The sequence below is a fragment of the Salminus brasiliensis genome, chromosome 9 (assembly GCF_030463535.1).
Source record: "Salminus brasiliensis chromosome 9, fSalBra1.hap2, whole genome shotgun sequence".
Taxonomy (NCBI): Eukaryota; Metazoa; Chordata; class Actinopteri; order Characiformes; family Bryconidae; genus Salminus; species Salminus brasiliensis.
This window is the reverse complement of record NC_132886.1, coordinates 10,084,030-10,101,541: the sequence shown is the minus strand read 5'-3', so window position 1 is coordinate 10,101,541 and position 17,512 is coordinate 10,084,030. Positions and strand designations below refer to the sequence as shown.

Here is a 17,512-nt window from a genome sequence, read left to right as displayed (position 1 = left end):
CGCTCTAACTGCTGAGCCACCACTATCCACATTTGCTAAAGGCTTCGTTCACACAGCAGGTATCAGTGGCCCAAATCCAGTCTTTTTATTCGAGTTCACACTATATGATTTTAGCCCTGATTTTCCGCTCACAGACTGGTTTTGGAAGATGTCGAGAAAAACATCAGCTCAGAGGCAAATCAGTGTTCGCTCGGGGCTCAAAAATCGACTCTAGATTGCTATGTGTGAACTGTTCAAAGACACAGCGTGACCTGAGCTAAAAAAAAACCTATATCTAGCATGCTAAATATCTGTCGAAATCCAGTAGTGCGAATATATGCCCATAGAGTTCTTCACAATAGATTATGTACAGAGTTACTTGTCGTATTAGATACCAATAAAAGTAACAGTAATGATGATTAGGTTGTAGTTTGATCCAGTTATTTTGCCCCTCGATTGAATCTGAGTCTCTTAATGCTGAGTATCGGCTGATACTGATCTGATCTGATCTGGTCTTTTTATGTGTATAAATTATCCAGCCTCACAGTTTAGATCAGATGAGCTGCTGATTAATACTTTCAGTAAAATCCCTTTATTTTCAGTATCAGTTTCCATGTTCAGACATTCTGGACTGATTGATTTATTTTATTTGAGACTTTTCTTAAAATGATGTTTTATAGTGTTCAGTATCTTATAATCCAATCAGCTCCCAGCTCCTCTAAACACTGCAGTCTAATCACTTCCTCTGTGTGTGTGTGTGTGTGTGTAGTGGTACACACTTTGTTTATAGTGGGTGAATGTGCTGTGATTTGGGTTTCTATAGCATGTGTGTGTTAGCTTTAGCGTTAGCCTCCACTCGGTTCTGAATGTGCTCTCCATTGCGGGTTTAAAGCACAGAGAAAGGCGAGCGGTTCTCCCGCTGGTAAAACAGGGCGTTTCAGTGAACGTTTTATTAAGGTTCAGGTATTATGGTCTGTTTTCATGTTCCACTGTAAAATAGCTCCACACTACAAAATCTACACTGAGAACATCTGCACTGCTGCAGGCTGGGAATAGTGTCCGTTAATGATGCCTTGAGGACACCAGATGGCGCTCTGAACAACACGGTTAAAGCAAAGACTCTGAACTGGATTGAGATTAAAGTATCCAATACCCGATCAATTAAAATATGTCTGGATCTGCCCTGACCCTGATCCACTGAATGAATTGGGACATCCCTGGATAGTGATGATCAGCGGCACTCACATAAGAGAAGAAGACGTACATGTTAAAGCAAAACAATAAAAAATAAATAAGTAAATAATAAGAGAAATAAGTGTAAATTCGAGATTCACACTGATATGGTTAACATATGGTGCTATGCTCTCATTCATTCTTAACAGTTCCTCCTCAGTATTTTGACCTTATTTTCAATATTGTCTTTTGGCTGCTGTGAGGCCGGCTAAAAGAAGTAGGTTTCATGTTCTTGTGCTGTAACACTGATTTGGTCTACGGCAGAACCTTAGTACTGCCAGCACAAAGCAAAAGAGAACTGTGATAAACAAATGAACAGACTGGTAAAACAGATGTTCACCAGGACGTGGGTACAGCTGTGGTGCACTTTACTGGAATTGGTGAAACAACTCAAAGAAATACAACTGTTGTGCTGCCAGTACTACACGCATGTTACAGTATGATTTACAGCATTTTACAGCATACAAACCTTATAATGTCGGAGGAATTTGTTTTCCAGTGAAATAGGTAGTGAGCTTTGAGCTTTAGTGCAATATACTATTCAAATTTCACAAAGAATGAACCAGTAGAAATAGTAGAAAAAAAGAATGAAATTTGCAACTCATGTATACTGTCTAATTAAAAATAAACAAATAAATGAATTCATTAATTAATTTAGAAAAAATAATTGTATATATATATATTATTTCTTTTTTCTTTTTTTTTGGTCATATGGAATTTTGTTCTGATAACAAACATTAGTGTGTTTGTGTGGAAATAACTTTAACACACCTTAACCAAGTAAAGAAAGTATTCTGCTGCTGAACCACAAAAAAAATCTTAATTGTTGATGTTTCTGACTTTTTTACAAAGTGAATCAGGCAGTTGTTTTTTACACTGTGACAGAATATCATGATGAATGGACCAATAGAATGACTTGAAATAAACTCTTTAGCTTGACTTCCATTGAAAGTTAAAAAGGTTTAAAATTTCTGTGTGACAACAACAAGATACTGAGGTCAACATCTCAGAATTTTACCTTCAAAATGTTCACTTTGGTTTTCATGTATGAAGAATTTGACAGTGTTCGTGAATAGGGTCTGTAGCTACTAGTAAAATATCAAAAATAAATAAAGAAATGAATGTAATTTAATACATTAGTGTCTAGTTTGTCATTTACATCTAATTACTATTTCATTAATAATTTAAATGATTAACGTATCAAGTGACCTTTAAGATATCTCAGATATTTCCTCTGAGGAACTTTTCAGTAACAGGAATCATTACAGCATGATTGGCACCCATTTCATCAGCTGTAGAACTTTAACAGAAGACCTTTAAGTCTTTATGAGAAGAGTTATCAGCAGTAGCGTTTATGCTAGGGAATAAAGGAGGCTGTTTTTGATGGTTGTAATGGCATGTAATAATTTACAAGTGGACACTGTAAAGTGGAGCTGCTGTTTCCCTCACATTTAGAAGCCACACACAAACAAATGAGGTAGTATAGGTTTTATAGGTGTTCTATTAAGATAAAATGCTTAAAAAATAAATTTACCAGAGCAACTTACAAAAGTGCTTCACTGGTTTCTCAGAAAAATACCCTTAGCTAGTTTGTATTGGCTAGAATCCAAAAGATCCCTATAAGCTTAGATACTACTAAATACAGAAGTCAACGTGGAGACCACAAGTATTCTTCTGAGAGGTGGGTCTTCAGTCGGCATTTGAAGACAGCGAGCGACTCTGCTGTTCAGACACCCAGGGAAGTTAGGTGCCAGGACAGGACTCCCTATATAGTGAACGGTCACAAAACTTCTGCACACAGGCAGCACTAGATTTCAGATTTTCACACATGAATAATGTAAATACTGCTGAATTACAGATTTATGATGCTCTGTTTAGATTTAGAATCTGTAATTTCAGGACTTGCGTAGTCCACTACACAGGGAGTAGTGAGTACACTCTTTGTTTGCTTCCTTCTTCCTGGTCTTTTTGTGAAATCTGATCTAAGACAATATATGAAACATGCATTTAACATGCATTTCAGGTGATCGGATCAAGTTCGGATTTTACTTGGTCGCATAAAAAAAAAGCCAGGTGTAAACTTCCCCCAGACGCTTTGTGATCGGATTATGATCGGATCACTGTGTTGTAGAACCACCACCATTTCTCTAAACTGTCCACAGTTTCCCAGGGCAGGGCGTCTCTATACAGTGTGTGTGTATATGTGTGTGTGTGTTTGGCAGTTAGCCTAAAGTGGTGATATGCGCAGTCAGGATGGCTTTACATACTTGTTTGTCATTAGTTGCATTTAACTATATACAAAATTCTTCAATTAATATATTCCTGTCAATCCCTGAATACTGTTGTTTTTTCAGTTATGAAGGTTTGCATGTTCTATCATGGAGGACAGAAAATTAACTGTGATGCTGTTTCAGGAGCAAACTCCCTGTATGAGTGTGTTGGCTACCATATCTATAAATAAAGGCGGAGTGGATTGTGGGTTGACATCAAATTGCGGTCAAATGTCTATCATGAATGCAGAAAGCCTTAGCGTCCACCCCCCCACCTTCTTCCTCAAGTCCTCACCAATGTCACCTATGCCCCTGAGCAGGGGACACATTTTACATAGGGGACACAAGTGTACAAAGAATCCAGTCAGAGCATATCTAGAGACTATCTGGACACAAAATGCATGTTAATGTGTAAACAGACCCAAAGTGAATCTGTTTGAAAAAGTTAAATCTCAAATTAGATTTAAAAAGATCAGATCTGTGTCACATCAGGGCAAAAAAATCAGACCCGAGTCACTTCAGCCTGGTAATGTGAATGTAGCCAAAATGCCCGGTGCATCATCACTCCTTATATTCCCAGTTCTTCATTAGAGCTACTGCAAACAGCCCACAGCTTACTTCTACATGCAAAGTGGAGTTTAATTTTGGTTTAATGAACGTTAAACTGGGACAGGATACAGTGTCAGTGTTTCCTGTGAAGATTTTTTGTATTTTTTGCGAAACGTTCTTGTCTGTGAGTTTTAGCTCATGCAGCTCGAGGCCTTCAGATACAGTCAGGATGCTCAAACGCTCCAAAAGACCCTAAACAGCCTGCAGCTCAATTAGCAGAAATACTGCAAAGAAATGTGGGACTAATTTAAGACTGGACAGGACAGACTAGCGAGAGACTAGCGTCTGAGGTTTGGACATGTTCGTGAGCATGTACGAACATAGAGGAGCACACACATATTATACATAAACACACACACATACACATACACAGAGCTAGCTGTGACTATAACACCCTCCAGGCCTCTCTCTGAGCTGTATGATTCACACTATCACAGCAATTGCTTTACTCTGAGCAGATACAACCACGGATACAAAGTGTTAGAACTTTCACTCACTCACTCACTCACTCACACACACACACACACACACACACATATACATCTCAGTTTGTCTTTCACCTGTGTTTTCTCTATCCAACACCTCCTCTCAGGTTTCTTCTCTCTCTTTCTCCCTGCAGGTATCTGGTGTCTCCGCTCACACACCACCAGCCATTGCAGGCTAAATGATGTGAGTATGCGTGTGTGTGTGTGTGTGTGTGAGCTGTGTAGTTAAGCTTTGTTTAAGCATGCTGAACCCCAGTACTCAGCTCCAGTACAGCAGTAGTACTGTTGTAGTACTGTGACCACATTAGACTTGCATGTTAGGCCCTTTAATGAAGTATTAGTAGTGTTAGAGGCCAGGTGCAGTTCATCACTTCTACATTACCTCTGTGAGATCAATCTAAAACATGGGCCATACACTCTTAAAAAGGTTCTCTAATAAAAAAGCATCTTTAATCATTTTAATAATTCTATCCACAATTTTCTGGAATACCCAGTATCTACTGTTTTCACAAAGTCATGTTCTTTCAAACTATAGGCGCAGTATACAGTTACACTGCCGTGGGGTGGTGTTTAGGGTGCAGCGTAAACTAAGCCACTAGCACAGATGGTTCTATGTTGACGTGGCTTTTGTAAAATCAGTATTTTAAAACCAAAAATGTTTAAATACAAGGTTCAGGTTACTCACCGGGTCACAGAAGAAGCAAACAAGCCAGTTTTACATCAATCAATCATTCAATAAATGGTTAACCGTCAGTCTGAGAACAACTGCATATCTTAAACTGTTCAGGAGAGGGAAGCTGGTTAGAGCTAGAGCTCCACCAAGTATCAGCAGCTGCTGTTGACTAACTGCTGAGTTTCCAACACAAGTGTTGAGAACAAAAACTGGTGTCTGAGAGAGCGAAGTGGAGCAACTGGTGTTGGGAGGAACATGGGAGGCCGGTTCTGCTGTGTTTGGACTGGCAGCTGTCTATCTAGGCTTAGATAAGTTAGCTAACAGGCTAAACACCACAGCACAGACTGTGTTCCAGCTAGCTGAGGCTCAAATCACACATATCTAGAGGAGAAAGCCTCACACCCGAGGTCGAGTGAATGGTCCTAGTAGATTTAGTATTTAGACTGATTCTTCAGGCTTACTTGCACGGCTATCTAATAAACTAGAACATCTCTAAACGTCCATGTTTTGTTTTTGCCCAGCTTAGTTCAAAGCGTGATGTCACCTATAACAGCGCCCCCACCCTATGGCTTTCTTAAATGCAGTTGGGGGAATGAGATTTTTTGCCATGTACTAGATAGACACAGAACTGAGATTTGACACATCAGATGCAGCAATTTTGAAATCCTCATTTTTAAATACCGTAGGTACAACATCACCAGGCAACCAACGCACCTGGAGGGAAGCGCCGTATACTGGGCTCCCATTCATCGACTGCACTGGGGTGATGTGGGGAAAGAACGGCATCTACCTGCCCTGGAGAGAGCAAGACCAATTGTGCTCTCTCGGGGCCCCGGCTGCCAAGACCAGCATGTCCAGGTTTCGAACCAGCAAACCATGTCGAACCATGTCGGTATACAAAATTACCATTATACCGCCCAGGCCTAGTGAAAAGAATAACATTGGCTTTGGTATGGACTACATGCTTCAAATATGAGCTCTGGCCTAATGTGTGCTGTTATCTGGTGCCACAACAACTAAAAAAGATGTTGTTGGAAAGTGTGTGCTTTGAACAGCAGCAGATTCGGAAACACTGTCTGTGCCCTGTGCCATATGCATTACATTCCCTGCCAAAAAAGAAGGAAAGGAAACTAGCATATCTTGCAGCTTTAAAACTGAAATATCCGCTGAAGAGGATGGTGACAATAACTTACACCTTTTTCAGCTTCCCAATAATGCTTTACACCCACTCAAAAGCCAAGATGAGTGTTGTAGAAATAAAAATCTAACCAACAAATTAGTCATTGCACACATCATTTATCATTTTTGATGCTTCACAGCAAATAGGATATATCTGAGCTTATCCCAATCCTCCATAAGACGGTTGCTGCATGGCTGGTGTGCTATTAAAAATCAAATGTTAAATGACCACATACAAGAACAATGTCCAAACCATATCCAAACAACCATTTAGCCATTAAATGGTTATTTAATTTGTCATGGTTGTATTTATAATCTTTTGTTTGTTCTAAAGAACCTTTAAAGAACCCTTTTAAGGATAAAATCATTATAATATATTATGTATCCTATCCTATAATGTCATTTTCTACTACAAACAATCGTGTAATATTTAAGATAATATATTAAATAGTTTGCCTAGTTATTATTGTTTAAAGCATTTTTTATCACTATGACAAAGAACTAGACTTTACATCAGTAGTGTATTTCCTTTATAAAGATGATTATATGAAAGGCCAGCTTTCTTTTACAACTGACATCAAATGACATCTTGATCAAATGACATGGGGATCACTGTGGCAACAATACACAAGCCCTGTGACCCTGACTCTGACACCAGCTCTCCGGATGCAAGGTCTGATCTGAGCACAGTGTAAGATAAACAACAGGTCTGCTGGAAGCAGGGGAACAGAGTGAGTAGCACCAAGGCTGTAGATGGAGATTACTCTCTTAGGTGCTGTTCTGACCAGATGTTGTGATCAGGTTATACTTTAAATGATTCAACCTCCATTGCAAGTTAGGCATATTAGCCAGTTATACGAACTTTCAGCTGTTTGCAATAAACCAAACCAAATCAAACATGATCAGTTTTAAATATCTCAACACAACTGATATAACAATCACGTTCTCCAAACCACTTTTAATGACAACTGCAGTCTCAGAACTATCTAACCCCTTTGTGGCAAGTGCCTTTAGTACTTTGTAGAGCCCCCTTTTGCTGTCATGACCTGCTACAAACCTGATGTGCCAGACATCAGCACTTCTTCTGGAAATCTTAGGAGGTCTTCTGAAAGGTCTTCTGGTAGGTCTTCAGTCTAAAGGTATTCTTGGGATCATTGTCCTTTTGGACGGCCCAATGACGTCCAAGCTTAAGCTTCCACACAGAAGGCATGAGGTTTTCTACTAGGATTTCCTGGTACTTGAAACATCTTGCCCCCCACATCTGCAAGATTCCAGTGCCAGAGGAAGCAAAGCAGCCCCAGAGCATCACAGAGCCACCGCCATGCTTTCTTCTTCTTTTCAGTGTAAGCTTCATTCTTCCCTTTCTTTGTTTTAACATTTCACAGAACAGAATCCTTATTTATATGGATTTGAGCAGATTGAAGATGACATTCTTGTGATTTTAGGTCAGTAGAGATGTACAGGCAAGGTGACCTTCAGCATTTAGAATGTGCCTTACTGTGCAAAATGAAACCTCAGTGTCTGCTGCCACCAAATCGTATTACAGATCATTTGCAGTCCCTCAAGGGTTTTTGGCCACCTGCCTTCTCAGAAATCTGGGGGCAGCCGGTGATATCTTCCTCTTTCTGTCATGTCCAGGTAGTGTAGCCAGTATTTCTTTTCCTTGCTTGTGCAAATGCAACTTTTTGGACAACTCTCTTTATTAAGTCATACTTGCAACATGCTACAAAACAAACGTCACAGTCATCATACCCAGAAGCCAGCTCATGTATTTAATGCGTTTTACCTAAGGAAACTAATGAAGCCCATGATTTGACACCTGATTTGTAAATGTGTGCTCTGAGACTACAGTCATCATTTACATTTTTCTTCTTTGATTGGAACTGTATGTACCTCTGCACTCTTACATATAAAGGTGACATAGAAAAATCACTTTGGATTCCCTAAAGAACCCGTCAGTGGATAATATATCAAAAATGTAGCCATTCAGTAACCGTATCAGGTTTATCATCTCATTAGACAAAAAGAAGTTGGATCATTTATACAGTGTATTAAAACAAATGTGTGTGGTGTGTTGTGATTCATTGAGAGATGCGGTACGTGTTCTTTGATAATACATGTGTGTGTGTTTGTGTGTGTGTTTGTGTGTGTGTAAGCCTGACATCAAAACCCTAAAAACTGGTCACTGTGACACAGAGCAAGGCCATGCTACAGTAACATCCACCTTCAGGCTTAACTTCTTATCCTCTTACGCATAACACTTACGCTTCCTTTCAATCACTGCATTGCCCCTGGATTCAGGATGTTGTTGTTGGGTAATTCTGGTATTTCTACATATGCATCTGCATTTCTGTAAAGAAAAAATCATTTTGGGGTTGTAGCAAGGAAATCAGTTTTAGGAAAAACCTTTTTCTTTATTTTTGTTAAGTAGAAATGCTATTTTTAGTAAAATGACCTTTGGGTTAAAAAGTCCCAAATCCAGGGGTTGCGTCATTATTTATCCTAGACACAGTTATGAGACTTAATCTATTTTTCTGCTGTTCCTAAATACAGCTACTGAGAAGCCTGGGTTTTCTCACTCTGATTGAAATAAAATCTCACAGCTGGCTTAATCTCTTTTAGGTCAGACTGATCTCACCTCAGTCTCAGCTGAATGAGGCTCATAAGCTCCCCAGAACAAAAATAAGTCACCTTGCATGTTTAAGGTGGCAGTATCTTTATGCTCCTGCAGATGGTGCTGCAAGAGGATGATCGTGCTATAAATAGCTGCAGGGTGTGTGATGGGACTCATAGATTGAGGAGAGGTGATACGGTGCAGTGAGTGTCTCGATGGATGTGTGGAAAATGGGTTTCAGAGCAGATGTTAATGATAGGCAAAAAGGAGTGATCATATCTGGACAGGGACCACATGCACCATGGCTTGTGAATGAAAATGCAGTTCACTGCGGAGTGCTCTTGCAGAAATTGATAGTGAAGGACTTGCGTTTATGCAATTCTTGCCTGGAAGCGAAACGATTTTCAATTCACAAGCCATGAAACCCGCCGGCGGTCCCTGTCTGTCAGGTTCATCTTGCCACTGCTGGTAGACCCGTATGACCGTACGCTTCCATACACCTGCAGATTCAGCTACTTCCTTCACACTATGGTCACGCTCAAATGCAATCACTTCCTTTTACCAATCATTTACTATACCTGCTTTGCGACCCGTTTTCCACACATTGAACAAGACACTCACTGCACTGTACCTCCTCTTCTCAATCAGTGAGTCCCGTCACACACCCCGCAGGTATTTATAGCCTGATCATCCTCATACAATGCCATCTGCAGAGGCCTGGAGTTACTACCTTCAACACTCAAGGTGACTCTTTTTTTTTCTGTCCAGGGGAGATTATAAGACGTGTAAGATCTCCTCATTTCTTATAAAGTTCTCTTCTACATCTCAGACCAGAAGGAAATCTCAAAACCCCTCACAGTTAAGCGCTGATGGTGATCTCCTAATTTCTTCTAAGGGAGAAAAATTTCAGAAACCAGTGAAAATTTATTAGATATTATCAGATATTATTTTTTTTGTCATAAAGACACATTTGTTTGCTGTAAGCCTCTTGTCAAGCTAGCATTAGCATTACATGATAGCTATAACGATCATTATATAGAATTACACCACATGTCTATTTATCATATGAGAGTTTTGCATGTAATCTGTTTGACCTTTTCACAGTCATTTACATGTTCTAATTCACTGTTATTTAATAAGTATAAGAATTAGAATAGAAATAATAATATACTAATAATTTACATAATAATATGATGTAAGCAATAATAACTACAGTTGTATATTAAAGAAAATATGCCCCTGTTTAAGATAAACATAATCAGGACCATTTTGTCCTCCAGACATAGGAGCTCAGATCTGGTTTGAGCAGCTTTCCGTTACAAACTGAATGAATGAAGCATCCATGTCTTTCCAAAATGAGATGAAATCACCCAGCAAAGCAATCCACATTAACCACAATACACAATTTTCATAATGAGGCCCAGCCCGCGGAGCATGCCCTCTGTTGCCACCCCCTTCTCTGTGATCAGCTTATCTATCAAACTCACACACATACACACACACACACACACACTCACACAGATATTCTACATTTGAAACACTCTCTCTTCCTGGGAACTTTAGGCCTGTACAGATGTAGTGAAGTAATCTTTCCCGCACTGGTTCTGAATGACTTTCCGCACAAAGCTGAGAGATTAAACGGCATCTCCACGCAGGCCGTCTCATCTGTGTGTGCTTTGATTCTATTGTTTGATCTCACCGTTAACCACCTCCTGTTTCCACTGAAGTCTGCTCCTGAAGCATCATCACTAATGAGTGTGTTTATCGACTGCGGTCAGTGAGCACTGTAACACAGCGTTAATTATCTACAGTATTGATTTCATACATATGAATAAACAGACAAATACATCGCACAGACATTAAATCAATAGTCAGTGGTGATGGTACCACGGTGGAACAGGTGGCTGCAGGCTTTGGGCTGGGGTTGAGAGTGACATCATCATGAGCTGGTCGTTATGATGGATGATGTTATGATGATCTTACTGGTCATTTTGGTGATGGATCTCGATCTCCGCTTTCAATGTGTTTTTGCAAAACTACATTTTTGCATATTTCTTAAAAACCTCATTATTATAGTGTTGCTGTTGGATTAAAAATGTTGAATCTCCATTTGCCATTTTTGTATTTTTTTTTTACAAAATGTAAATCTGACAGTCGTTCCTGTACATTGTATCCGAATTTCATGGCAAATGGACTGATAGAAATGCTGCAAACTGACTTGGAAATTTGAACTCACTAAGCAATCTAATCCCCACAACAATGCTCCGAGTTGAACACATTCTGTGGAAAGTAGAGATAGTTACTCCAACAAAAGCAGGATAAGCTCATTTTTAATACCCTTGATTTCAGAAGAAACTATGAATGAGCAGAAATTCAGCACTACTGTTACTCTCTCAAAGAGTGGCTGTTCATCAAAAATTACCCAAGGGACGGGGAAGATAATATTACAGAAAGCACAGAGAACCCCAGGGCGATATCTGAGGACATACAGGCATGTCCTGAATTGAGTAAAATGTTCATGAGTCCACCAAGAACAGAGTGCATGACAAGGCAGCAAGATATCTATATATCTAAATATCAACAATTGTATTACCTGAAACTAAACTTAATCCTAACCTAAACCTAACCTACAACACTTAAACTTAATCCTAACCTAAACCTAACCTACAACACTTAAACTTAATCCTAAAATAAACCTAACCTAAACTTAACCTACAACACCTAAACCTAATTCTAACCTAAGCCTAACCTGGGCAGTGGTGGCTCAGCGGTTAGAGCGCTGGGCTATTGATAACAGGGTTGTAACCTAAACTTAATCTAACCATTAATTACCCTCACTCTAACCTTTACCATAGTAGAATGTGGAGTTCATACTGTTTCTGCAGGAGTTTTTGTCCATTAATTGCATTTTTAGAAGCTCCATAACAGAGGAGCAGATTATTGTGGCGTCACTGTTTTCTCAATTCTTCTTTGACTTCATGGCCGGCTGGGTTGTGTGTATTTGGGAAAACGCCACTAGTTCTTTGTGAATCGTGCAATAGTACCAAATGTCTTAGGGAACACTTTAGTCCTATGTGTACATATTTTATGAGGTCTTGTTAACTGGGAGAATTTTATCATAAATGGACCTAATAATTCTGGACTGTAGCAGACTACAGGATTCAGTTCAAGAAGTGTCAACCTACTTTTTCTGAAGATGATATTTAATGTTGGATGATTTTGCTCAGGTTTTTGTGTCATTTGTTTATGTAAGTTTTCTTCATCGGACATGATAAAGATCTGACCACATTTCAGGTCAGTCTATGCAGTAATCTAAGCAGTAATACAGAAAACTCTCTGTCTGCAAATCTGTCTGTCTGTCTCCTGCTGTTTGCACATTTCATGAGTTACTCTGGGCAAGAGTGTATGCTAAATCAGTAAGGTCAGGTCAGGATGTTGGATGATTAGTTCTGAATGACAAACACCCCTCCAACTCATCCCAAAGGCATTAGATGGAGTTCCACTGCACACTTCCACTACTCCACAACCCCATTGCTGAAGAAGAGGTGGGCGGGGGTGTTGGCATATGACATTAAAATCTTAGGATCATGTCTTGGCCAGTCCAGAGTGCTTCATTATATCTGTAATGCTTTTCTACTGAGATTAGATGTGCATGGTGTGCACTGTTGAAAGTCTGTTGACAGCCATAATTGCCCCTCAAAGTAGTAGGATTAACGAATAGGAAGGGATGCTTGGAGACAATTTTGAGCGATGACCTAAAGAAACCACTTTTGGTTCCTATAAAGAACACATTAACAATCCCGGGATGAAACCTTTATTACACACTTTCTAGTTTGTATTGCACTCACTGTAGTATCATTTAATAAGCATTATGGTGTAATTTAGCTGAGATTTTACTAAATTTAAGACTGATATATGCAAATAACCTCACTTCTAATTGGCTATCCTGTATTGAGCCTGGTATTGAGAAAGCTGTCCAGGCTAAAACACTCATAAAATCAATGCAAATGTGTGGGGCTTATCTGCAGGACGCTAAATAGGTGTGTGCATGTGTATATATATATATGATATATATTTTGGAACACAAAACACACAAGAAAGCCTGAGAAGCCTGTAGCTTATTCTCCACATACGGACTGCTGGGACTGTGGAGTCCACCACGCCTTTCAAAACCTATTGAAACAATACATACATACATACGACATCATCATCTATGTTTATTCCCAAACTTTTACTTTAAGTAGCCTAGTCGTTTAATTATTTAATAAAACTTATTTCAGAGTAAGAGCTCTAAAGCCTGGCACTATTCAGCACCTTCTAGTCCCCAGACCATCATAATCCTTCTAAATAAGGACCTTTCCGACATCCTTATTCTCAGATCCGAGCGGCAGTGCACTTTAGGGAGACTATTACTGACATTCGCAGCGTAAATGTATATAATGTCTTTTCACTTTCAGCACATAATAGCAATCCGTTCCCCCATACCTGAGTGATTCCACTGACCACCGGTTGCTAAGTAACAACTACGTTTGCTGCACTTTCATCTAAGCTGCTGGAAATATTTCTTGATGTAAGAAGTTGCTAATTATAACAAAATAACCTAAACTATTTATGTAGAAACTTTAGCCTGGACTGTTGTATAAAAGCTAATGTTTGAAAACGAGGGTGTGTAAAGTTTTACAACCTTCAACCTTGAGTTCTGTTTTGTTTCCATGTTTTAAAATTTAATGACTGTTTGTAACTTGTCAGTATTTAATTATATTATTGTATATCATTGAGTACGTTATCTTTCAGGCTGAATTCAGGGGCACTGCCAGGGATTCCACTGCACACTTCCACTACTCCACAACCCCATTGCTGAAGAAGAGGTCAGCGGGGGTCTTGGCATATGACATTAAAATCTTAGGATCCTGTCTTGGCCAGAGTGCATCATTATATCTGTAATGCTTTTCTACTGAGATTAGAACTTGTCAGTATTTAATTATATTATTGTATATCATTTGCGTATCATTTGCCTTATTAAATGTAATTACACTGGATTCCACATCTCTAACAATAACTGCCTAAATGCTCAATTAATAACATTTTTAAGGCCCTTTTCCTCCACATACGGCACCCCCGGCTAGTGTTTGCAGATGTATGTATTTTGGATTAAATACATTTTACCCAAAAATTAAGAAAAAAAGTCCCACTAAAGCATTCTTAAGGAGAACATACACAGAATATGAGATGTTTATAAGAATGTCCTTAATTGCAGATCTCAAATATTCTCTTTTTAAAAATCTTATTTTCCTAAGGACTCGCTGTTGTTGTTTATGTGGATCATTTTTAACACAGAATCAAACTAAGTGTTTAATAAAATTCAGTAAACATGGTGGAGAAACAGGAAACTTAAAAAAAAACATAATAACTGTGACTTGACCATCACTGTGATCAGGAAGCCATGTTCCTTATGTAGAAACTAACTGTACTTTGAGACAGATCACTATTTTTAATCCTGTTAAATTAGGTGTTAATTCTAGTAAATCAACGATTTAAACAGAATTTTAGAGGCTGACCTTTTGAACTCTTATAGTCTAAGACATGTAAGACTTTAGTTTAATATTTAAGAGCATATTGTTTTTTTAAGAATAGTAGTTGTTGAGTTATTTTTCTTTGGAGAAAAATAACTCAACATTTATTTCAAATAAAAAATGAAATTAAGAAAAAAGTCACATCTAAGAGTTTCTTTCTTAAGACACAAAGACTACCATTAAATGACTCTCTCTGCAAGTTAAAACATGTGTTATTTTACAAGCAGGGCTTTGGGTGATGTGTTTGTGTTCAATTAATGACGCTGTATGACTTTGATAGGCCATCCAAACCCGCCCTCTACTGGACAATGGTAGAAATGCACAGTCCATACACAGTCAACACACATCACACGGTCATCCAGACTTGATGAGAACTTTTATTTGGGGCGTTTCAGCTGTCTTTCAGCAGTGGCTGTGTGAAAGCGAGCGGCGCTGGTGGTGGGTTAAGAGGACGAGAAGGTCTCAGAAGACAGAATGTGGAAGACTTGAGCGGACAGAGGACAGTGGCAGTGTGTAGTCAGTTTCAGAAACATACAGAGCAGCTCCTGAGCCCCACAGTGCAGGACTGCACAGGGCTAGTCTAGGTCTTATCCCAACATCTTATAGATTTCTGAATCATTACTAGGTTCTCTAGGCCTGCTACAGTTCCACTTGCATGAGGTCAGAGATATCAGACCCTACTTTCTTCAGCGTGTTTTTTAAAGAACTTTCTAGATTCCCTCCTTTTTGAACGAATCTCTGTCTTTCTGTGTGTGGGAGATTCAGAATTGAGCTTTCTGGGGAGTCATATGACAGAGAAGAGGGAGATGGACTGCACGTCCGGGTTGGTGGGGTTGAGTTAAGCCAAAGTGTGGGGAAAAGTATCACATTTTTGTGGGATAGGCCATAATGGATGTTCTTGTGATGTTAACCTCTTGTAAACCCACAGTTCTGCACTTTCAGCACTGCTTTACTGCCATCATTAACAGCACTTGCATAGGCCTTAAAATAGAACCTGGTGGGACTCCACGAGAGATGATAATCCAAATGTTTACCAAAACAACCTAAGCCTAGGGGTCAAGGCTTATTTAAAACGTTAGCACGTCACCACAGCATTAAACTGTGGGAAATACTCTTTATGTACTTAACCCATAACTGCTTTAATGCAGTATTGGAGAATGGGTGCATGTCCATACACGTGAACACACAAGGCTTTCTCTTTCTCAGCTGTTCAGCACATTTAGCCGCTCCCTGCTTTTCTCTGTCAGTGTGTTCTCTTACTCTTCTTCATTGCTCACACTTGGCCTAGCATACTCTTTTATTCTCCTATCAGGGCCAAAGCTCTGAAATGAATGCATATTTCACCACTGAATCTCTGTCTTCAGTCGACTTCCCGTTTCGCACATTCACACAAACAAATTTGACATCTGACCTTCAAACTTCATGGCTATTCAAGACATACAAAAAAAATTGCATTAAGAGTCTAAATACAAATATAAGCATTAACGATTTTTCACAGAAAGTCTGTGAGAATGGCACAGGAAGGCAGGGGAGGCTGGCTTTATGAAGGGTTTGGAGTGAGAGGCCACTGAACAGCAGGAGCACTTGTTGCCTTTTCTAAATGTGGGGCCTTCGCAGTGCACACATGAGCCTTCATAGCTTTATAGCACGAGATTGTCAACCAACTCCGTCAACCAACCTTTCTTATTACTCAAATACATTTTCTCTCTGCCTACTTTAGGCTTTAAATATACGTCCGCATTTAGGGAGTGAATATAGTATTGATTATAGTATTGATGTGTTCAGCAAGGCACAAGGGCAATCGTTAGGATGCACACTTAAAAATTAGGGTGCTTCACATGGTTCTTTGAGTGATGCCATGGAAGAACCACTTTTGGATGCGTAAAAAAACACATTTGTAAAAGAGACCTGTGACGAAGCTTTAGTTGAAGGTTCTTCAGACCTTTAAAAGGTTATCTCTAGTACTTGGCTCTTGAAGGAACCAAAAGTGGTTCTTCTATGGCTTCCCATTTGAAGCAGCTCTATTTTTTAGGAGTGTAGCCTGGAAACTGAATGGCAGTAAAGGGTAGAATCCCAGAGAAGCAAAGTGCCCTCAGCCGTTCTCCAGATAGGAGATTCATAGCTCACATACACACACACACATTACAATTAAGTGAGTTAAAGAGTAAGGGGGAGAGAAAGGGGTACGAAGTGAAAGAAGAAGAAGGAAGAAGAGGAAAAAAGAGGGCAGAGGAAAATCTCCATGCTTAAATGAACACCTGCAGTGTGCAGTGGGGGCTGAGGGGGGGCTACATCATTAGCACTGTGGGTGTTAAATCGCAACCAGAGATTCTGCTGTGCAATCTTTCCGTAAGACATGGAGACAGAGAGGAGCAAGAAGGGAGGAAAAAACAGCATACATTAAACTAAATGAGAGAAAGGTGCAGGAGGGAGAGGTGGTGTTGGGTTGGAGGGGGGGTATGAATCAGATCAGAAAGGAGGGATCATTTGAGATCATTTTCTTGAAGGCTTGGGGGAAGCAGAGAAGGACAGTGGAAGGAAAAAAGATAGAGAGAGGAAGGAAGGAAGGAAAGAAAGGGGGGAAGGAAAGACAGTGAAGAAGGAAGGAAGACAGAGAGGAAGAGAAGAGAAGAGAAGAGTGTGCATTTATAAGTCGCTCTCTCCGTAGAGGGCGCTGGAGAAGGAGATGTAGTCGAGAGCTCCTGGAGCACCTTCTGGCCCGATGTACTTGGTCATGCGGCTGATGCAGTACTCAGCCTGCTCCGGGGGAAGCTCTCTGCGCAACTCCTCCACTGTGATAAAAGGCTGAGAGAGAGAGAGAGAGAGAGAGAGAGAGAGAGAGAGAGAGATGGAATGTAGAAGGAGGAGAGAGCAGAGAGGGGTGAAAATAGTTTCAT

The 17,512-nt window shown here is 39.7% G+C and overlaps 1 protein-coding gene across 1 annotated transcript in view; it reads right to left on the bottom strand.

Annotated features, from left to right (window-relative positions):
• Positions 1-15,003: 15,003 nt before the first annotated feature.
• actn3b (actinin alpha 3b) overlaps positions 15,004-17,512 on the bottom strand; it is a 45,903-nt gene continuing 43,394 nt past the window's right edge. Inside the window, exon 21 of the mRNA XM_072688747.1 lies at positions 15,004-17,420. Within this exon, the coding sequence (XP_072544848.1) occupies positions 17,262-17,420 (159 nt within the window). The 3' untranslated portion in view covers positions 15,004-17,261. The remainder of the gene's footprint in view (positions 17,421-17,512) is intronic.